The following is a 23,240-nucleotide window of genomic DNA, read 5'->3' on the forward strand; positions in this document are numbered from 1 at the left end:
TTTCTTTTATGAATGTGAGTGCCCTTGCACTTGGGGCATAGATATTCAGAATTGAGAGTTCATGTTGGTGGATTCTTTTTCTTTGATGAGTATGAAGTGTCCTTCCTTATCTTTTTTGATAACTTTTGGTTGAAAGTTGATTTTATTCGATAATAGAATGGCTACTCCAGGTTGTATCTTGGGACCATTTGCTTGGAAAAAATTTTCCAACCTTTTACTCTGAGGTAGTGTCTGTCACCGAGGTGCATTTCCTGTATGCAGCAAAATGCTGTGTCTTGTTTATGTATCCAGTCGGCTCGTCCATGTCTTTTTATTGGGGAATCGAGTCCATTGATGTTAAGAGATATGAAGTAAAAGCGATTGTTGCTTCCTGTTATTTTTGTCGTCAGAGGTGGAATTATGTTTGTGTGGCTATCTTTGGGTTTGTTGAAAGAAGATTACTTTCTTTTTCTATGGTGTAGTTTCCTTCCTTGTGTTGGAGTTTTCCATCTATTATCTTTGATTTTTCTTTCTTTTTTTTTTTTTTTTGGTTTTTCGAGACAGGGTTTCTCTGTGTAGCCCTCGCTGTCCTGGAACTCACTCTGTAGACCAGGCTGGCCTCGAACTCAGAAATCCGCCTGCCTCTGCCTCCCAAGTGCTGGGATCAAAGGCGTGCGCCACCACCGCCCGGCTCATCTATTATCCTTTGTAGGGCTGGATTTGTGGAAGGATATTATGTAAATTTGTTTTTGTCATGGAATATCTTGGTTTCTCCATTTACAGTAATTGAGAATTTTGCTGCGTATAGTAGCCTGGGCTGGCATTTGTGTTCTCTTAGGGTCTGTATGACATCTGTCCAGCATCTTCTGGCTTTTACAGTCTCTTTTGAGAAGTCTGATGTAATTCTGATAGGTCTGCCTTCATATGTTACTTGGCCTTTCTCCCTTACTACTTTTAATATTCTTTCTTTGTTTTGTGCATTTGGAATTTTATTATGTGACGAGAGGTATTTCTTTTCTGGTCTAGTCTATTTGTTGTTCTATAGGCTTCTTGTATGTTTATGGGCATCTCATTCTTTAGATTAGGGAAGTTTTCTTCTATAATTTTGTTGAAGATATTTATTGGCCCTTTAAGTTGGGAATCTTCACTCTCATCTATACCTATTATCCTTAGGTTTGGTCTCCTCATTGTGTCCTGGATTTCCTGCACGTTTTGGGTTAGGAACTTTTTGTACTTTGCATTTTCTTTGACAGTTGTGTCAATATTTTCTATGGCATCTTCTGCACCTGCGATTCTCTCTTCTATCTCTTCTGTTGGTGATGCTTGCATCTATGACTCCTGATTTTTTCCCTAGGTTTTCAATCTCCAGGGTAGTCTCCCTTTGTGATTTCTTTATTGTTTCTATTTTCATTTTTATGTCCTGGATTGTTTTGTTCAATTCTTTCACCGGTTTGGTTGTGTTCTCTTGTAATTCTTCAAGGGATTTTTGTGTTTCCTCTTTAAGGGCTTCTACCTGTTTCCCTGTGTTCTCAATTTCTTTTTTATTTTGTTTTATTTTTATTTTATTTTTATTTATTTTTATTTTTTTGGGTGCTTTATGGATGCGCTTTATTTTGAAGAAATATTACAACATATAAAACTACATCAAGTCTCAAGTGCCACCTGCACAGTGGCAGATCTGATAGGATACATAATAAAAAACAAAACAAAAACAACAACAACAAAAAAAATCCTTAAAATTCAGAATGCACAAAGTACTACACGCCTTGTGGCTTGGTCACAAAACAAACGTCATACAAACAGCTTAGTGTCAGCCATGGCCACAGACACTGAGCACAAGACTTCAAATGATGGGGCTCAAAGGGTTAAAAACATCAGTGCACGTGGGGCTCTGGGTGAGAGCACTGCAGCTGAGGCACTCTCCTGAGCGCTGGCCAGCAGGCAGAGCTTAATCTCCAGGCCAATGGCTTTGGCCAGTGGTGGTGGCCCAGCATTACCCACCTGCCGGTGTCTGTCCAGGATGTTGCAGAAGAACTGGTAGGTGTCTGGAAAGCCCTGGGAGCGGGCACATTCCCGTGCGCTCACGACCCGGTGCTGCTCTGGGTGGAGCACTCGACCCTGCTTGCCCATGGGCTCAGGGTTGGTGACAATGGTGCTGAAGAAGCCATCCCACTCCAGACGCCTATAGAGGCCAGCCCAGTGGTTGTGCCGGTTCCAAGTGTGTGGCAGGCGCCAGGGGATGAGGGTGCTGAATTGTCTGACATTGGGGTCGCAGGGTTTGCCTTCTGCGCAGGAACAGACCCCACGCAGGGCCCCCGTGCTGCTGTAACCGTTCTTCACATCGTGGAAGGTGTACTTCAGCTTATGCGCTGTGAAGCCGTCTCTCAGCCGCACTTGGATGTTGGGCAGGGCACTTGGATGTTGGGCAGGTCACGCCAATCCGATCCTGGGAACAGTGGGATGTGCCGCATGCGGGCGGCCACCAGTGGGTTCATGTCCTTGCAGATATGGTCCCTGAGGATGGGCTGGTAGTGTGATCCTCGCAGCTGCCTCTGGAACCAGGACTATGGCTCTCCATTGTAGGAGATCTCGGGCGCCGAGGCTCCGTTCTGGATCTCAGGGAGGTCAGACTTGGTATCTCGCACCGTCATGGTTCGGAAGGGACACGAGCTCAGCCTCGTAACGTTGCTAACAAACTTCTTGTCATCCACCACAACACTCAGCTGGCAGGCACGGGGTGCAAACACATGCAGAGGTTTTGGGAACAGAGGCAGCTTCTCTCCTGGGGCTGCAGCCAAGATGATGGCCCTCCTTCGTGTCTGGGCCACACCATACTGTCCAGCCTGGAGCACACCAAAGGTGCACTGGTAGCCCATGCGGACCAGGCAGCGCAGTGTCAGCTTCAGCACCATGGAGCACCTGAAGGACACGAAGTTCCTGACATTCTCCAGAAGGAAGAATCGAGGCCGGTAGTAGTCACAGTAGCTGAGGAAGGAGACCACCAGGCAGTTTTTGAACTTGGAATAAGTATGGGAGTCGAAGCGGTTCATGCCACTGAAGCCCTGGCAGGGTGGCCCACCACACAGCATCTCCACATCGCCCTTCTGTGGCAGTCTTTGGTGCAGAGAGTTGGTCACCTCACCAGCCATGACCAGCTTAAGAAGCACGTTGCAGTCCTCTGTGAACACTGTGGTACCAGGGTTGTGCAGCCGAAATGCCTGGGCTGCCGGTTCCCACATCTCAATGGCCCACAGTGTCTCTGAGACGCCTGCTTGGTGGAATCCTTCCGATAACCCTCCACAGCCAGAAAACACATCCAGGGTCCGAAGCTTGGGCAGTTTGATGGCTGCCTCCGGCTCTTTGGGCTCTGGTACCTGATGCTTTCCCTTTGTTCCCAGGGCTGCGGGCGTGGTTGGGGGGGGGGGTCTTCAAAGCTTTTGGTCTTTGAATTGTAGGCCTCGAGGAAGTAGAAGCGGTCGGGGCCCCCATGGGAGTAGTCCTGGATGCTCTCCAGCAGGTCTTCTCCGTACTCCACAGTGCAGCGGCCTTGCACGTCGCTGAAGTTGACCACAGCTTCCTCGTCGCTCCAGTAGAGCAGGTTGATGTCAGCATGGTAGGTGGCCTGGATGGACTTGTGGGTGTTCTCAGGCCTGTAGAACTTGTACAGCCTGATCTTGATGTCTGCCCTGTTGACCTTGCCTTTCTTCTTGCCACAGTGGATCTCTTTTATCCGGCCGATGCGATAGGATTCTGGAGCATCCAGCCGGCCGATGCGATACGGTTCTGGAGCGTCCAGGTTGCTCCCTTTGATGTAGTCAGAATACTTGAGGTAATGCTCGGGGTACAGGTTCTCAGTCACAGGATCCCTCTTTGAGCGTTTCACGGGGCAGGCCACTTTGATGTTGAAAGTAAAGGCCTCAGGAAGCAGGTACACACTGTCCCCAAGTCCGTAGACAACACCATTCTTGGTGATAGAACTGCAGTAGACCCGGCCATCCACCTCCTCAAGTTGCTCCAGGACCTTGGGCATTTCTTTTTGCCTCAGCTCAGCCAGCCGGATACAAGATAGGCAGAACTTGTGCTTGTCCTCTGTCGGCTGGGTCTCGGGTGGGGATTCAAACCTTGCGTATTCCTGGCAGTACGAGAACTGGTAGAAGTAGGTCTTCCCATCCTCAGCCCCTGGCAACGTGGTCTCAGGGTCCATGCCTCCCTCCATGGCCCAGTTCTCGGAAGGTGCTTTGTAGATGACTTTAACCTTGCTGCGAATGTTGGAAAGCTGCATGTTCTCACACTCACCCACCAGGAACAGCTCCAGGGGGTCGGAGGTGGCTCCAGGACTGTGTCCGTCCCAGCACAGAACCAGTGTGCATGGAACATCTGGCCATTCTTGTCTTCCCACAGTGCTGTGACCCTGGCTAGATACAGTGGTTTGGAAGAATCGTCTGGAATGACGGAGACACAGCCGCCCACCTCCAGCGTCTCCTCGCCGATGCTCACCTTCTGATAGTAAGTTCTGTTCTCTTCAATCTTCACAAGGCTTCCCAAGCCAGGAGATGCGATCCTTATTCTGCTTCTTCTTCTTCCCTTGATTCAACTTTTTGGGTGATGGCATCTCTGGCACATCATCATCGGCTTCCTCGTCATCGTCTTCCTCCTTCACGGCCAAGTTAGGACACCTCCTCTTGAGGCAAGCCTGCTTACTCTGTCCAGTGCCACCAAACTTAACCATATCTTTGCACGCCTTGCACTTCCCACACTCAGGCTGCTGACAGACCTCACAGATGCCACACCAGTGGCGCTTCGAGGCATTCTCCTTGTCCTCCTTGTCCTCCTTCTCAATCTGCTCTGAGAAAAAAGTGTCAAAGATCTGATAGACCAGCTTGGTGGTGGTGGCTTTTGTGGGAGCTTTGCCCTTCTCTTTGTTAGAACTGATGATGTTACGCCTTGATGCTCGCCTCTGTCCCAGGGGGACACCGGCCAAATGGATCAGGGCTCTCATACAGGAAGACAGGAAGATGGGGGGGTGGGTCTTATCGTCATCCTTGGCTTAACTTTCTACCTGGCTCACCACAAACTGGGCGTGGTGTAGGAGGGAGTCCTCTGTGAACCAGTTCACATTATTAGTAGAAGGAGGGACAGTGGTCTCGATCTTATTGATCAGATCCTCATAGACGGCATCAGGATTGCTCTGCAGGAACTCAACCACAATCTTGCTGATGTAAATTTTCTCCTGCATCAGCCCAAATATTGGCGCATACTTCTCACTGGGATCCATCAAAACATATTCAGCGAATGCGGTGGAGAAGCCAATCAGCACCTTCTCGCCGCCGTCAAAGCTGCTGATCCACCACTGATTGGCTCAAGGTTTTTGCCATTAATTCCACCTTCTGGAGATGGATTTTCGTCATGAATTGCTTTGGCACAACCAGAAAAGTAGAGTTCAACGTTCTTCTCAATAAGACCAGTGTCGAAGGGACACAGGTGACCTCGACTGCAATATACACTGAAGGAAGTGAACTTATGCATGGGAGAGTTATCACAAGGCATCAAACCAAGACGAGTCGGAGTCATAGATGGATAGCTTCTCACTGGTCAACATCTGGGGTTCGTCCACAGCATCCGCAGGGTGCTGCTGGTACTTCAGATCAGGGTCATCTAAGTACTGGCCACACTCAGGGCACTTTGGAGGGTTGACCTTTGGAATCACACTTTTGTTTTTGAGCGGCTTTTCTCTCCACTCTGCTCTGTATAGGAATGGTGAGTGGTTCCAGTTTTTTACGTGTTGTTTTTCGTCTCTTCTCCCTTTCATCCTCGTCTCTGTCCTCAGGACTCTCTGGAGCTATCTGCTCTGGCTCTGCTTCTTTGGGTCTCCGTCTGGCGGCTAGATCTCTGGGTTGGCTTCTGGACATGGAACTTCTTTTATCCTTTTTTTGGTCATCATCCATGTCCGAACGAGTTCCTGGTCTTGCTTCTCTGTCTGGTTCTTCCCTTGACCTTCGCCTCAATGCTAGCTCTCTGGTTTGACGACGAAGGCTCCTGCATCTTCCTGTTCACGGAAAACGGACAGCATTTTCAGCAAATGGTGCTGGTTCAACTGGAGGTCAACATGTAGAAGGATGCAAATCAATCCATTCTTATCCCCTTGTACAAAGCTCAAATCCAAGTGGATAAAAGACCTTCACTTAAAACCAGATACACTGAAACTAATAGAAGAGAAGGTGGGAAAGACCCTCGAATACCTAGGCACAGGGGGAAAGTTCCTGAACAGAACACCAATGGCTTATGTTCTAAGACCAAGAATTGACAAATGGGACCTCATAAAATTGCAAAGCTTCTGTAAGGTAAAGAACATTGTCAATAAGACAAAACGGCAACCAACAGATTGGGAAAAGATCTTAACCAATCCTACATCCGATAGAGGGCTAATATACAAGATATACAAAGAACTCAAGAAATTATACTCCAGACAACCATATAACCCTATTTAAAAATGGGGTACAGAGCTAAACAAAGAATTCTTAACAGAGGAAACTCGAATGGCTGAGAAGCACCTTAAGAAATGCTCAACATCCTTAGTTATAAGGGAAATGCAAATCCAAACAACCCTGAGATACTACCTCACACCAATCAGAATGGCTAAGATCAAAAACTCAGGTGATAGTAGATGCTGGCGAGGATGTGGAGAAAGAGGAACACTCCTCCATTGTTGGTGGGATTTCAAGCTGGTACAACCACTCTGGAAATCAGTCTGGCTGTTCCTCAGAAAACTGGACATAGCATTACCTGAGGATCCAGCTATACCACTCGTGGGCATATACCCAGAAGATGCTCCAACATATGACAAGGACATATGCTCCATTATGTTCATAGCAGCCTTATTTATAATAGCCAGAAGCTGGAAAGAACCAAGATGTCCCTCAACAGAGGATTGGATACAAAAAACGTGTACATTTACACAATGGAGTATTACTCAGCTATTAAAAATAATGAATTTGAGAAATTTTTAGGTAAATGGATGGATCTGGAAATTATCATCCTGAGTGAGTTAACCCAATTACAAAAGAACACACATGGTATTTACTCACTGTTAAGCGGATGTTAGCCCAAAAGCTTGGAATAGCAAAGACTCAACCCACAGACCACACGAAGCTCATGAAGAAGGAAGACCAAGAGGGGATGCCTCAGTTCTACTTAGAACAAGTAACAAAAATGCTCAAGGGAGCAAATATGGAAACAAAACATGGGACAGAAACTGAAGGAGGGGCCATCAGGAGACCAGTCCACCTGAGTATTCATCTCATGTACAGTCACCTAAGCTAGACACTGATGTGGATGGCTGGAAGTGCATGCTGTCAAGAATATGATATAGCTGTCTCCTTAGAGGTCTGCCAAAGACTAACATTCAGAGGACGATGCTCACAGTTAACCACTGATATGATCAAGGGTTTCCCAATGGAGAACTTAGAGAAAAGACTGAAAGAGCAGAAAGGGTTTGTGACCCCAGGAGGAAAGCAACAATACCAAACAACCAGAGCCCCCCAGGGTCTAAACCACCAGCCTGGGAACACATAGGGACCAACCCATGACTCCAGCAGTATATGTAGGGGAGGATGGCCTTGTCAAGCATAGGTGGGAGAGGAGTTTCTTGGTCCCAAAAAAAACGAACACACAGTGGGGAGGGGGAATGTGAGGGTGGGGAGTGGGGAGTGGGGGGGTAGGTGCAGGCAGTGCCTCATAGAAGCATGAGGAGGGGGGATGGAATTGGAGGTTTCTGGGTGGTGGGAGAGAGTGGGGTAAGGGGATAAAATCTGAAAGGTAAATATAATACCCAACTTAAAAAAAGAGATGGGAAAAAGGGGGGAAAGGAGAAAAAAAGAGAAAAAAAATAAAGAAAAAATAGGAGACTTCATAACACAAAGGGAAAGATTTAGAAATTTAGGAGGCAGTTTATGTTAATGGAAACAGCATCATAGAAACTGGAAAAACACACCCTCATAGAAGCACAAGGAGGGGGGATGGGATAAGGGGTTCCTGGGTGGTGGGGGGAATGGGATAAGGAGATAAAATTTGAAATGTAAATATTACAACCAATTTTTAAAAGGGGAAAAAAGTTGTTAGAACCCAACATCTTTTAAAAAATGTCAGCCCTCTAGGAAAAAAAATTTTTTTGGATACTAAAACTTGTTCTGAGAATTGTATATTGCAGAATACACAGTCTTGGTGTATCTACTCATCAAGAGTACAGAGCAGACCTGCTCAAACCTCCGATGTCCTGGAATTCCATCTGGATGCAGTGAAGACACAGCATCAGAGGCTTATCAATTTACTCTTCCCCCCACCCCTCTTCTAATATCTCAATGCCCGTAATCAGCTTGAAGAAGTTAAAGAAGAGTCAGCGCCCCTATTCCCTGGGCTTGGGGACTAAGGTGGTTAATATGGGTCTGTCTTTCTAGGGAAAAGTAGTGGTTTTGTTGGAACAGGGAGAACTAGCTAGGACTTATTGCATAGCCATAACCTATTAGTAGAAATCTGTATAATTAATATCAAGATGAAGCTATAATTTCTTAAATGATACAAAATTTACTTTGATTTCAAATTTAAGGTTTTCATTGGTACGAGCTTCTTATAGATATAAAAGTGAGATTAATATTGTTACTCTCATAGGCACTGTGCCTATATAACACATTTAGGAATACAAGGCTTAGACCCAGTCCTTCTTTAACTTTTTTAACTGATTTGGGATGGTTAGCCTATGAGTTAAGGGACTATAGCAAATTCATGGCATTGAGTTTATTATTAGGGTGTTTTCCATATTTTATTTAGAAATAGCTGAGAGGAGTTAACAGACAACAGTCCAGGTTACCTTACATGGATAGTTGGTTTTCAAAATGTCAGAAGTTCATAGAATTGACGTTACAAATATTTCTATATTAATGTTCATTTTGATTAGAGACCTGTCTGCTCCTGACAGCTTCCTGTCATGGATTCTAAGAAGAAATTGAGCATCCTTGGAGTTACTCCAGTTGTGCGGTGACAGCCACTAGGCAAGAATTGCCTCTTTCCATCTACAGACAAATTAATGTCCAGAAAAGGACACACCTGCAGAATAGTCGACTGATTATATCTGCCTAGACAGAGTAATCAGCCCTTAATAATTCTGCATCACTAAAGTCTGTCAGATGATTCTGGGCCAGAAGGCTGAAGATTTGATGTTCCAACATTGTAGTATAGGGGCTTTCCAGGTGTTCAGCAGTCTCTATAAGTTGGCTAAGTCTTAGAAGCTATGTTTAGTGCTTCCCATAACTTCAGTTAACTCAGTCATTCTGGATTTCTGATGGGGTTGAAGACCTATAGTCTCATAGCCAATCCTGGCTATTTACTTTGAGAGAAAAGATTTGAGTGGATGGTTTTCAGCTGACATTCATTCTAAAGCCAAGAAAAAGCCAGGATCAAAACTAAGTGTTTTAGTTAGGAGAGATGACAGAGGTTCTGATTAGTCAACAAAATGATGGACTGGGTATTAGGACTATCTTGTACCTCACTGGTACAATTAGGAATAATTATGCTCTAATTGCATTTTGAGAGAAAAAATTATTTTAACAGGAAGGGTGAAGCTAGGTGATGAGAGAGAGAAAGAGAGAGAAAGAGAGGGGGGCATGGAGGCAGATGTTCACACATTTCCACCAGTCAAAGATAGTTTATATATCTAGGTTTGGTATTGGGTTACACTTCTGATTGAGCATTACCAAACTTATAAAGCTTTTGATTAACATTTTTTAAAAATGTATAAAAGCAAAAAGGAAAAGGGTCATGGGATAGGAGTTTTCTAGGGAGGGGAAATGGGGAAAGGGGATGGCATCTGAAATGTAAATAAAATATAAAAATAAATTAAAAAATAAAATAAAATCTACCTCTGGACTTTCAGAACTAAAACACCTCGATTATATCACAAAGGGAGACAGAAAATTCTATCCAGATGGCCCCTAACTTGTAATCAGTTGACACTAATTTTTTGCACTTTGATGGATTATCACACTGTTACTACCTCACAAAGGAGCATAGATATATCTCCGTGTGGTTCCCATCTTGTAATCATTTAACTTGGGATTTCCCTTCCTTTCGATGGGATGTCAGAATATAGTTGTAGCCTAAGCCTGTGAGTGTCTATGTTTTTTAGCTTTCCACTTTGTTGTGCTGGAAGTTGTGACCGACCGTAAACCTTTGAGCGTGTGTGCTCCTGTGTTCAGGCTGTTTTCTGAGAGGATACATTTCTTTGTTGTCCCATTCACAGAACTATGAAAATATTGCACTCTATGATAATTTTTTATTATTTGTAATTGATTATGGGGTTTGATTAAATATAATTGTTGGCCATATTAAATAGTGAAAATCCTAAAAGAAAAAAAAGGGTGAGTGCCAGAGCCTCTGGAACTGTAGCTGCAGGTGGCTATGAGCTGCCATGTGGGCGCTAGAAAGTTGGACCTGACCCGTGGCCTCGGTAAGATTAGTAAGTGTTATTAATGTCTGATTCATCTCTCCAGTCTCTAAATTATTGTTTACAAAAACTAGAAAATATATTCTGACCAGTTCGGTTGAGCTTCTTAATAGGAATAATTGACTTATTCCTACACTAATATTCAGCTTCAATTTGACTCTGATACATTTAATTCAACATAGATTTCTTCATTAACAGAATAGAATACCTTCTCTTTAATTGTCTTGTTTTCCATTAATTTATTTACTTATTAACTTAACATCTTGGCCCTGCTCTCTCCTGTCTGCCCAGTCCCATCCTGCAAGTCCCTCCCACAATACTCCCCTTAATTTTCTTTTGTTGGACACAAGAGTGCAGTTACCTGCCAATGCCACCAGAGGACACTAGATCCCTCATAGCTGGAGTTACAGGCACCAGTAAGGGTTTGATGTGGATGCTGGGAAATAGGAGGTTTCTGGGTGGTGGGGGGAAGTGGGGTAAGGGGATAAAATCTGAGATGTAAATATAATACCCAATTAAAAAAAAGAAATGCTTATCTACTGCAAGAGTCTCAAATGCACTGAACTGGTGAGCTGTAGCTATTCCCCAACTGTTTCGAGTTCTAACTGGAAAAGTGTTACTCTTTCTATGGGTTCCTTTTAACTAAAGATGTTAAGCTCTCAGGGAGGCATACACTTCTCTTCTGCTGGTCCCCTCCAATAGTAATAAATTCATCATCATCATAGATGTTTGAAAGAGACATTAAAATGGTGGTATATGGGCTGGAGTGTTGGCTCAGTGTTCAAGACCCGGGTTCGGTTCTCAGCAATACATGGAGGCCCATCTCCTACTCAAACACCACCATGTGTGCTGCACAGACACACATGAAGGGAAAACACTCATATATACAAGACAATAAAAATGAATGTAAATTATTTTTAATGATGATTTATTATTAATACTTTGCTTGTAGTTCAGTTTTTCAAAGTAGGTACAGATATGTCTGCCTGTTTGTTCACAAAGCAAAATAATCATTTTGCTCTGATTTTGTAATGTGAACCAGAGGCAACTCAAAACCATAGCATTCTAATGTTCATTCCGTTGCTATTATAGTAAAACACTGACAAAAATCAGCATGGAGAGGGAGGAAGGGTTTTATTTGGCTTACAGGTCCAATCAGTTTCCCCTGATAAGCCTGTACAGTAAGCCAAATACAGTCCAGACTTTATCCCCCTCCTAGTCCACCCTCTGACTGTTCCACACCTCCTCCCTGCCATCTCCAAGAGGATGTCCCCAACCACTACTCCCCCAACTCCATCAGACCTCCCCACTCCCTGTGACCTCAAGTCTCCTGGTGGTTAGTTAGGTGCATGAGGAAAAGGATGTCCAGTAACAAGCCCAAATTGGGATCCAGCTCAAGGGGAGGCCCCAAAGCCTGACATTACTGATGCTATGGTGTGCTCACAAAAATGGGCCTATCATGACTGCCCTCCGAAAGACTCAACAAGCAGATTAGAGTCCGATATATTTACACCCAACAAGTGGTCAGAAGCTGCTGATCTCTGTGGTTGAATTAGAGAAAAGATGAAAAACTCTGAGGAGGAGGGCAAGCCCATAGGAAGACCAGCAGTCTCAACTAAGCTGGACCCCTAGATCTCTCAGACACTGAGCCACCAACCAGGCAGCATACACCAGCTGCTATGAAGCCCCCAACACACATACAACAGAGGACTGCCGGGTCTGGACTCAGATGCATCTAACCCTCAAGAGAACAGGAAAAGTTTAAAAACACTGTTTACCATAGAAAGGAATTGGAATTTCAAAGGTCACTGTATTAAATCAGCCAATAGAGGTACATTTGAAGAGGAGAGTTATATGAAAAACCAGTACTCCTTTTGGCATTAAAATTGTTGCATATACTATGTTGTTTACAATGGTGACATTTCTGCGGGCCAGTACATACGTCTGGCTTGGGACCTGGCCTTGGAACATTCTCTGACAGTCTATATGAAATGTCTTGTGCCTAAACTTTAACTTCAAACCCATGTGACTGTCCCTGGTCCCCACTGAGAAGCTATCAAGGCACTGAGAGGTCTTAAAAAAAACTTTGGGAATGAAAAAAATGTCAATTTCCCAGGAAGCAAACTGGGCTCCTCAAAGAAAGCCACAGACAGTGGGTTTAGGGCTTGAGGCAAGAACTGAAGCAGAGATCACAGAGGAATGCTGCTTACTGATTTGCACCGACTGGCTTACACATCTACCTTTCTCATACATCCCAAGCCCACCTGCCTATGGATCCAGTACTGCTCACAGTAGGCTCCGCCTTCCTACATTAAACATTAATCAAGAAAATGACCCACACACTTGTCCACAGGCATGCAAAGAAGGCATTTTCTCAATTGATGTTTCTTCTTCCAGGAGTGTAAGATGCCAACTATGATGGTCCCCCACAGACTTACTTGATCATTTACCCCTAGAGAAATAGACAGAGAAAAAGATCTAAGGAATCTAAGAAGCAGAATAAAAGATTAGCCTCTGTAGTTCCTCATAGCGCATTGGTAGGAAGTTTTCTATGTCTTTCCTAGGTATCCATGCAAGGATGTGATTAAACAAAAATCCATAAGGAACTGTAGTGACAGCAGAGGAAAAGAAAAACACTATTGAACTTTATATCTCATAAACATTTATTAGTATTCCCTATTGGAAGATGATATTTACTTTGTGGAAGGTGAGGGATGTCGGGTTTCCACCTCTAGAGGTCTCTACTACAATTATGACTTTGGTCATTAAATCTCGTGTGTGATTTAGTGAAAGGAAAAAACTGTACAGGCTTACTACCTATGTTTTAAAAAAATTTTTTTAACCTTATTTTATGTGTATGATTTCATGTTAAACTTTATTTCATGTTTGTGGGTATGCATGAACGTTCACCACATGTGTTCATAGGGACCAAAAGAGGGCATAGCGTATCTTAGAACTAGAGTAACAGATGGTTTTAAGTCATTATGTGGGTGCTGAGAACTGAACCTGGGTCCTCTGAAAAAGCAGAAGCTGTGCTTAGCCATGTAACCATCTCTCCAGCCCTGCCTCTGGGGGTTCGAACTGGAAAAGCATTGAAAGAGAGAAGGATAAAAATCAAAGTTCCTGAAAGAACTATTTTATAAAACAATCATATATTCATTAAGTAATATTTCATGGTGAATAAAATCCCAAAAGCTAATGAGATGGCCCAGTAGGTGTCAGGCCTAACATGAGGTCTAATCTCCATTCCACCTTCACCCTTTAGTTTTTAAACATGCAACACAGATCTCTGGTGTTGTCAATATTTCAAAATATAAACTCTGTGGTCCATGTTTCAGTCACCATCAATGGGGATAAATATATAAATTCATCAAAAGTCTGTTGATTTTTCAAAGCAGGTAAATGTTCTAGTATATGAAAACCAGATGTAGTAACATCTTTTGGACTCCTAATGATGTAAATAACCTGAGAGAGAGAGAGAGAGAGAGAGAGAGAGAGAGAGAGAGAGAGAGAGAGAGAGAGATTATTAGAAGGGTATGTCTTCATTTCAGCATAATGAATTTTCTTATATACTGAACCAAATTGCTTAAATCATTACACAAAGCCACAACACACATAAGGAGGTCAGAGGACAATCTGCATCTTTCCCCTCCATCCATGACTCACTCTCTCAATGCTTAGCCTTCTCTTCTGCCATTTCCTTAACTGTGAGATAAAGGATGTTAAGCTGATCTTATACTTGGGAAAATGTGATTAATTAGCTAGCACAGGCATGCCTGCTTCACTGCTGTAAGAAAAGTTGAGGGTTGGAGAAATGTCTCAGCAGTTAATGCAGTGGTTCTCAACCTGGGAGTTGAACAACCCTTTCACAGTCACCTAAGACCTTGCAAAACCACAGATAATTACATTATGATTCATAATAGTAGCCAAACTAGATTTATGAAGTAGCACAAAAATAATTTTATGGTTGGGGGTCACCGCAGCATGAAGAACTGCATTAAAGGATCACAGCATTAGGAAGGCTGAGAACGGCTAGCTTAAACTGTGTGATGCCCAGTGATGTTTAGAGTTTAGATCCTCATGAATCCACTTAAATTCCAGGTGGATGAGAAATCTGCCTGTAGTTCTACCCTGACAGGGTGGAGATAAGAGATTTCTCAGAGCAAGCTGATTATCAAGACTAGTCATGTCAGTGAACTGTGTTTAATTGAGGAACCCTGCCCCAAGGAGAATGAGATAGAAATTGATGAGTTTGCTTGGTAGGGTGAGGTACTTGACACCAAGCCTGAAGACATAATCCCAATTGCTCAGATCTACACAGTGAAAGTGAGCTGTGGCACTACACACATACACACACACACACACACACACACACACACTTGCATGAATGCTCAAAAGGACAGACATTTGCATGCATGCTCAGACACACGCATACATACATGCATGCACACACACACACACACACACACATAGAATTTTTAAAAATTTAAGGTACAAGAGTGCTTGAGAATGATTACAGAAATCAACCTTTGGACTCCACATGCTCCCATCCATCTACAAGTCCACTTGCACCCCAACACTCACATGTACACACACACACACACACAAGAAAACCCATGTTACACACATGGAAAAGAAAAAGAATAAAAGCGAAGTGCAAAGCTCACTTCTGAGTTAACAAGATGAAGTACTGTGGGTTTAATCATGTTTCTAATCACGAGAGTGTTAGGAAGATGGGCACATAGGCCATCTAGGACACACCCATCTGTATATATGCCCATTTGGACACACCTTTGGGTGTGCCAGTTTACCAAATAAAAGAGCATCATTTTAAGATTTCATCATAGAGAAGAGCATTCACTGACCAGGGCACTGGAGGTAAGTAAGACTTGGGAAACAGTTGTATGGCAAGGTGTGTAGACATGAGTCATGATCCATCCTGGCCAAGTAATAGTTTGAGAAAATCTTTATACTTGATCGCTGGAGACCTGACAGAATTCTTCACAGTTGGACCCAAGTAGGCTCCCCTTTGGAGACAATTATACTGACATTTTCAATCATCCAGTGTGTTCCTGGTTCTGGGACAATGGGAACAATCAAATTTTATGTTACATTAACATAGTAAAGAAAATGTTTCCTATGTTGAATGATGAAGGTACTCTTATTTGATTTTTATTATGTTTCCCTTTTGGAATTTTCTATTTGGATATAATCCAGTAGGCTTCCACATTGATTTATTATCCTTCTTTAAAAGATTTATTTATTTTATCCATGTATGAATACACTATTGCTCTCTTCAGACACACCAGAAGAGGGATCTCATTACAGAGGTTGTGAGCCACCTTGCACCATCTGGTTGCTGGGAATTGAACTCGGGACCTTAGAAACAGCAGCCAATGCTCTTAACCTCTAAGCCATCTCTCCAGCTCTTAATTATAGTTTTTAACCCTACTGAATCTTCCCTCCATCCCTGCACCGTCCTCCTCCTAACCCGTGGATGCATCCCTATTTAAAACTTTTCAGCCACAGTATCACCCATCTTTCCCTTCATTTGTTCTAATATGCCCTCCATCTTTACCCCTCCCACACATTGATGAATAAGCTACAGTCATGGTAGAGGAAGGAATCTCAATTGGGAAAATACCATCAAACTGACCTGGAGGGAAGACTGAAGTGCATTGTTTATTAATCACTGATGTAAAATGGCCAGCCCACGGTGGAAAGTGCCACCCTGGGTCCTGGAATGTATAAGGAAGAAAAGCAAGTTGAGCAATCCAAGAGGAGAAAGCCAGGAAGTAGCACTGCTCCATGCTCTCTGCTTCCGTTCCTGCCTCCAAGTCCCTACCTTGTTTGGAATTCCTGCCTTGGCTCCCAAAGTTAAAGACTTTCTAAAAGTTACAGTTGATTGTGGACCACCATAACTGAAAATTGAGCCCAGATCTGTTGCAAGAGCAAAGGGTACTCTTAATAGTATATCCATCTGCCCATTCCTGTTTCTCTTTTGTTCTAATTTTCTCCATTCACATTAAACTTAACAGACAGATTATAGAATATATAAATACTGTAACTGTGGGCTGGAGAGATGGCTGAGTGGTTAAGAGCACTGACAGGCTTCCAGTCTGCACCCGAGCACTAAGCAGATCTTGGGCTACAGCTCTGCACCCAATCCCACAAAACCCAGAGGAGGCAGTGCTCCCAATAGCTCTAACCCCAGCAGTATCTTAGGTAAGGGGACAGCAACACCTGCCCCAAACAGAAAGTAACTGGGACACACTGGGACCCGGGAATAAACTCCTGGCCAGGGGCACTGGTTCTTTCCAGTCTTTGCCTGAGCACTGAGCAGATCTTGGACTTCAGCTCTAACCCCAGCTGCAGTACCCACTCCAAAAAGTTCTAACACAACAAAGATAATAGGAAAGATAGGCTCCAGTCAGAGACAGCGCAGGTAGCACTAAAGAGATCCAGATGGCGAAAGGCAAGCACAAGAACATAAGCATCAGAGCCTAGTTCTCCCACAATAGAAAGTCCTGAATACCCTATAACAGAAGGAAAGCAAGATTCAGATTTGAAATCACTTTTTGGGGGGTTTTTGAGACAGGGTCTCTCTGTGTAGCCCTGGCTGTCCTGAAACTCACTCTGTAGACCAGGCTGGCCTTGAACTCAGAAATCTGCCTGCCTCTGCCTCCCAAGTGCTGGGATTAAAGGCGTGCACCACCACCGCCCGGCTTGAAATCACTTCTAATGATAGATATCACTTCTAATGATGATAGAAAACGTTAAGAAGGACATAAATAACACTCTCAAAGAAATTGAGAACACTCTTAAAGAAATTGAGATATCACTTCTAATGATAGAAATCACTTCTAATGATGATAGAAAACTTTAAGAAGGACATAAATAACACTCTCAAAGAAATTGAGAACACACCCACTCTTTGTTGCTTGTGACCAGAGGCTGCTGCGGCTTGTGACTTCCAAAAGGCTCAAAGACTTGGAAAGAGATGGCTTAACAGAAAAGGAGTGTGTGGAAGAGAAATTGAACTTACTGCATGAATTCCTGCAAACAGAAATAAAGAGCCAGTTATGTGACTTGGAAACCAAATTACATAAAGAGGAATTGTCTGAGGAAGGCTACCTGACTAAAGTCAAGTCCCTTTTTGTTTGTTTGTTTGTTTGTTTGTTTGTTTGTTTTTTCGAGACAGGGTTTCTCTGTGTAGCCCTGGCTGTCCTGGAACTCACTCTGTAGACCAGGCTGGCCTCGAACTCAGAAATCCGCCTGCCTCTGCCTCCCAAGTGCTGGGATCAAAGGCGTGCGCCACCACCGCCCGGCGTCTTTTAAATAAGGATTTGTCCTTGGAGAATGTATCTCTCTCTCTCTCTCTCTCTCTCTCTCTCTCTCTCTCTCTCTCTCTCTCGCTCAAAAAGCCAACGGTTGTCCTGCCAACCAGAGCCGGCCAACCTGGAGAGCAGAAATGGCAGACTCAAACCGATCCCCAAGATCCAGGCCCAAGCCTCGGGGACCCAGGAGAAGCAAGTTGGACAGTGAGGCCATTTGTAAGGACACGAGACATGCAGTCGAAGCTTCGTCTGGTTCGGTGGCTACAAGGAGAACCACCAGGCAGACCACCATCACGTCTCACTTCACGAAGGGCCCTGCTAAACAGAAACCCAAGGAAGAATCTGAAAAGAGAGACTCAGATGAATCTGTTGTAGAGGAGAGAGACCAGGATAAGAAACGCAGAGTTGCAAGCACAGAGCGTGGTGCTGAAGTGTCTGTGGAGAAACCGGAAGGAGCAATGCCGGGATCCCAGCTGTTTCAGGAAGAGCAAGGTGAACAGGAAGATGCAGGAGCCTTCGTTGTCAAACCAGAGAGCTAGCATTGAGGCGAAGGTCAAGAGAAGAACCAGACAGAGAAGCAAGACCAGGAAGGAACTCGTTCGGACATGGATGTTGACAAAGAAAAGGATAAAAGAAGTTCCAGGTCCAGAAGCCAACCCAGAGATCTAGCCGCCAGACGGAGACCCAAAGAAGCAGAACCAGAGCAGATAGCTCCAGAGACTCCTGAGGACAGAGACGAGGATGAAAGGGAGGAGAAGAGACGAAAAACAACACGTAAAAAACTGGAACCACTCACCATTCCTGTACAGAGCAGAGTGGAGAGAAAAGCCGCTCAAAACAAAAGTGTGATTCCAAAGGTCAACCCTCCAAAGTGCCCTGAGTGTGGCCAGTACTTAGATGACCCCAATCTGAAGTACCAGCAGCACCCTGCGGATGCTGTTGATGAACCCCAGATGTTAACCAGTGAGAACCTGTCCATCTATGACTCTGACTCATCTTGGTTTGATGCCTTGTGATAACTCTCCCATGCATAAGTTCACTTCCTTCAGTGTGTATTGCAGTCGAGGTCACCTGTGTCCCTTCGACACTGGTCTTATTGAGAAGAACGTTGAACTCTACTTTTCTGGTTGTGCCAAAGCAATTCATGACGAAAATCCATCTCCAGAAGGTGGAATTAATGGCAAAAACCTTGGGCCAATCAATCAGTGGTGGATCAGCGGCTTTGACGGTGGCGAGAAGGTGCTGATTGGCTTCTCCACCGCATTTGCTGAATAGGTTTTGATGGATCCCAGTGAGGAGTATGCGCCAATATTTGGGCTGATGCAGGAGAAAATTTACATCAGCAAGATTGTGGTTGAGTTCCTGCAGAGCAATCCTGATGCCGTCTATGAGGATCTGATCAATAAGATCGAGACCACAGTCCCTCCTTCTACTATTAATGTGAACCGGTTCACAGAGGACTCCCTCCTACGCCACACCCAGTTTGTGTCGAGCCAGGTGGAAAGTTATGACAAAGCCAAGGATGACGATGAGACCCCCCCCCCCATCTTCCTGTCTTCCTGTATGAGAGCCCTGATCCATTTGGCCGGTGTCCCCCTGGGACAGAGGCGAGCATCAAGGCGTAACACCATCAGTTCTAACAAGGAGAAGGACAAAGCTCCCACAAAAGCCACCACCACCAAGCTGGTCTATCAGATCTTTGACACTTTCTTCTCAGAGCAGATTGAGAAGGAGGACAAGGAGAATGCCTCAAAGCGCTGCTGGTATGGCATCTGTGAGGTCTGTCAGCAGCCTGAGTGTGGGAAGTGCAAGGCGTGCAAAGATATGGTTAAGTTTGGTGGCACTGGACGGAGTAAGCAGGCTTGCCTCAAGAGGAGGTGTCCTAACTTGGCCGTGAAGGAGGAAGACGATGACGAGGAAGCCGATGATGTGCCAGAGATGTCATCACCCAAAAAGTTGAATCAAGGGAAGAAGAAGAAGCAGAATAAGGATTGCATCTCCTGGCTTGGGAAGCCTCTGAAGATTGAAGAGAACAGAACTTACTATCAGAAGGTGAGCATCGACGAGGAGACGCTGGAGGTGGGCAGCTGCGTCTCCGTCATTCCAGACGATTCTTCCAAACCACTGTATCTAGCCAGGGTCACAGCACTGTGGGAAGACAAGAATGGCCAGATGTTCCATGCACACCGGTTCTGTGCTGGGATGGACACAGTCCTCGGAGCCACCTCCGACCCCCTGGAGCTGTTCCTGGTGGGTGAGTGTGAGAACATGCAGCTTTCCTCCATCCACAGCAAGGTTAAAGTCATCTACAAAGCGCCTTCCGAGAACTGGGCCATGGAGGGAGGCATGGACCCTGAGACCACGTTGCCAGGGGCTGAGGATGGGAAGACCTACTTCTACCAGCTCTCATACTGCCAGGAATACGCAAGGTTTGAATCCCCACCCAAGACCCAGCCGACAGAGGACAAGCACAAGTTCTGCCTATCTTGTATCCAGCTGGCTGAGCTGAGGCAAAAAGAAATGCCCAAGGTCCTGGAGCAACTTGAGGAGGTGGATGGCCGGGTCTACTGCAGTTCTATCACCAAGAATGGTGTTGTCTACCGACTCCCGGACAGTGTGTACCTGCTTCCTGAGGCCTTTACTTTCAACATCAAAGTGGCCAGCCCCGTGAAACGCTCAAAGAGGGATCCTGTGACTGAGAACCTGTACCCCGAGCATTACCTCAAGTATTCTGACTACATCAAAGGGAGCAACCTGGACGCTCCAGAACCCTATCGAATCGGCCGGCTGGATGCTCCAGAATCCTATCGCATCGGCCGGATAAAAGAGATCCACTGTGGCAAGAAGAAAAGCAAGGTCAACGGGGCGGACATCAAGATCAGGCTGTACAAGTTCTACAGGCCTGAGAACACCCACAAGTCCATCCAGGCCACCTACCATGCTGACATCAACCTGCTCTACTGGAGCGACGAGGAAGCTGTGGTCAACTTCAGCGACGTGCAAGGCCGCTGCACTGTGGAGTACGGAGAAGACCTACTGGAGAGCATCCAGGACTACTCCCATGGGGGCCCCGACCGCTTCTACTTCCTCGAGGCCTACAATTCAAAGACCAAAAGCTTTGAAGACCCCCCCCAACCACGCCCGCAGCCCTGGGAACAAAGGGAAAGCATCAGGTACCAGAGCCCAAAGAGCCGGAGGCAGCCATCAAACTGCCCAAGCTTCGGACCCTGGATGTGTTTTCTGGCTGTGGAGGGTTACCGGAAGGATTCCACCAAGCAGGCGTCTCAGAGACACTGTGGGCCATTGAGATGTGGGAACCGGCAGCCCAGGCATTTCGGCTGCACAACCCTGGTACCACAGTGTTCACAGAGGACTGCAACGTGCTTCTTAAGCTGGTCATGGCTGGTGAGGTGACCAACTCTCTGCACCAAAGACTGCCACAGAAGGGCGATGTGGAGATGCTGTGTGGTGGGCCACCCTGCCAGGGCTTCAGTGGCATGAACCGCTTCGACTCCCATACTTATTCCAAGTTCAAAAACTGCCTGGTGGTCTCCTTCCTCAGCTACTGTGACTACTACCGGCCTCGATTCTTCCTTCTGGAGAATGTCAGGAACTTCGTGTCCTTCAGGTGCTCCATGGTGCTGAAGCTGACACTGCGCTGCCTGGTCCGCATGGGCTACCAGTGCACCTTTGGTGTGCTCCAGGCTGGACAGTATGGTGTGGCCCAGACACGAAGGAGGGCCATCATCTTGGCTGCAGCCCCAGGAGAGAAGCTGCCTCTGTTCCCAAAACCTCTGCATGTGTTTGCACCCCGTGCCTGCCAGCTGAGTGTTGTGGTGGATGACAAGAAGTTTGTTAGCAACGTTACGAGGCTGAGCTCGTGTCCCTTCCGAACCATGACGGTGCGAGATACCAAGTCTGACCTCCCTGAGATCCAGAACGGAGCCTCGGCGCCCGAGATCTCCTACAATGGAGAGCCATAGTCCTGGTTCCAGAGGCAGCTGCGAGGATCACACTACCAGCCCATCCTCAGGGACCATATCTGCAAGGACATGAACCCACTGGTGGCCGCCCGCATGCGGCACATCCCACTGTTCCCAGGATCGGATTGGCGTGACCTGCCCAACATCCAAGTGCCCTGCCCAACATCCAAGTGCGGCTGAGAGACGGCTTCACAGCGCATAAGCTGAAGTACACCTTCCACGATGTGAAGAACGGTTACAGCAGCACGGGGGCCCTGCGTGGGGTCTGTTCCTGCGCAGAAGGCAAACCCTGCGACCCCAATGTCAGACAATTCAGCACCCTCATCCCCTGGCGCCTGCCACACACTTGGAACCGGCACAACCACTGGGCTGGCCTCTATAGGCGTCTGGAGTGGGATGGCTTCTTCAGCACCATTGTCACCAACCCTGAGCCCATGGGCAAGCAGGGTCGAGTGCTCCACCCAGAGCAGCACCGGGTCGTGAGCGCACGGGAATGTGCCCGCTCCCAGGGCTTTCCAGACACCTACCAGTTCTTCTGCAACATCCTGGACAGACACCGGCAGGTGGGTAATGCTGGGCCACCACCACTGGCCAAAGCCATTGGCCTGGAGATTAAGCTCTGCCTGCTGGCCAGCGCTCAGGAGAGTGCCTCAGCTGCAGTGCTCTCACCCAGAGCCCCACGTGCACTGATGTTTTTAACCCTTTGAGCCCCATCATTTGAAGTCTTGTGCTCAGTGTCTGTGGCCATGGCTGACACTAAGCTGTTTGTATGACGTTTGTTTTGTGACCAAGCCACAAGGCGTGTAGTACTTTGTGCATTCTGAATTTTAAGGATTTTTTTTGTTGTTGTTGTTTTTGTTTTGTTTTTTATTATGTATCCTATCAGATCTGCCACTGTGCAGGTGGCACTTGAGACTTGATGTAGTTTTATATGTTGTAATATTTCTTCAAAATAAAGCGCATCCATAAAGCACCCAAAAAAATAAAAATAAATAAAAATAAAATAAAAATAAAACAAAATAAAAAAGAAATTGAGAACACAGGGAAACAGGTAGAAGCCCTTAAAGAGGAAACACAAAAATCCCTTGAAGAATTACAAGAGAACACAACCAAACCGGTGAAAGAATTGAACAAAACAATCCAGGACATAAAAATGAAAATAGAAACAATAAAGAAATCACAAAGGGAGACTACCCTGGAGATTGAAAACCTAGGGAAAAAATCAGGAGTCATAGATGCAAGCATCACCAACAGAAGAGATAGAAGAGAGAATCGCAGGTGCAGAAGATGCCATAGAAAATATTGACACAACTGTCAAAGAAAATGCAAAGTACAAAAAGTTCCTAACCCAAAACGTGCAGGAAATCCAGGACACAATGAGGAGACCAAACCTAAGGATAATAGGTATAGATGAGAGTGAAGATTCCCAACTTAAAGGGCCAATAA

At 45.5% G+C, this 23,240-nt stretch overlaps 1 protein-coding gene and 1 pseudogene across 1 annotated transcript; one reads left to right on the plus strand and one right to left on the minus strand.

Annotated features, from left to right (window-relative positions):
- Window positions 1–1,836: 1,836 nt before the first annotated feature.
- On the minus strand, window positions 1,837–15,412 carry LOC143440582 (DNA (cytosine-5)-methyltransferase 1 pseudogene; annotated as a pseudogene).
- Window positions 15,413–15,623: 211 nt separating this feature from the next.
- Window positions 15,624–22,501, plus strand: LOC143440583 (DNA (cytosine-5)-methyltransferase 1-like). The gene is given in 10 exon segments (XM_076927400.1): window positions 15,624–15,629; window positions 17,426–17,625; window positions 17,805–17,851; window positions 17,890–18,315; window positions 18,318–18,397; window positions 18,399–18,824; window positions 18,826–20,937; window positions 20,939–20,979; window positions 20,981–21,929; window positions 21,932–22,501. Coding segments are annotated over 10 exon segments (4,857 nt in total).
- The last annotated feature ends 739 nt before the right edge of the window (window positions 22,502–23,240 follow it).

The sequence above is a fragment of the Arvicanthis niloticus genome, chromosome 30 (genome assembly GCF_011762505.2).
Source record: "Arvicanthis niloticus isolate mArvNil1 chromosome 30, mArvNil1.pat.X, whole genome shotgun sequence".
NCBI classification, from domain to species: Eukaryota; Metazoa; Chordata; class Mammalia; order Rodentia; family Muridae; genus Arvicanthis; species Arvicanthis niloticus.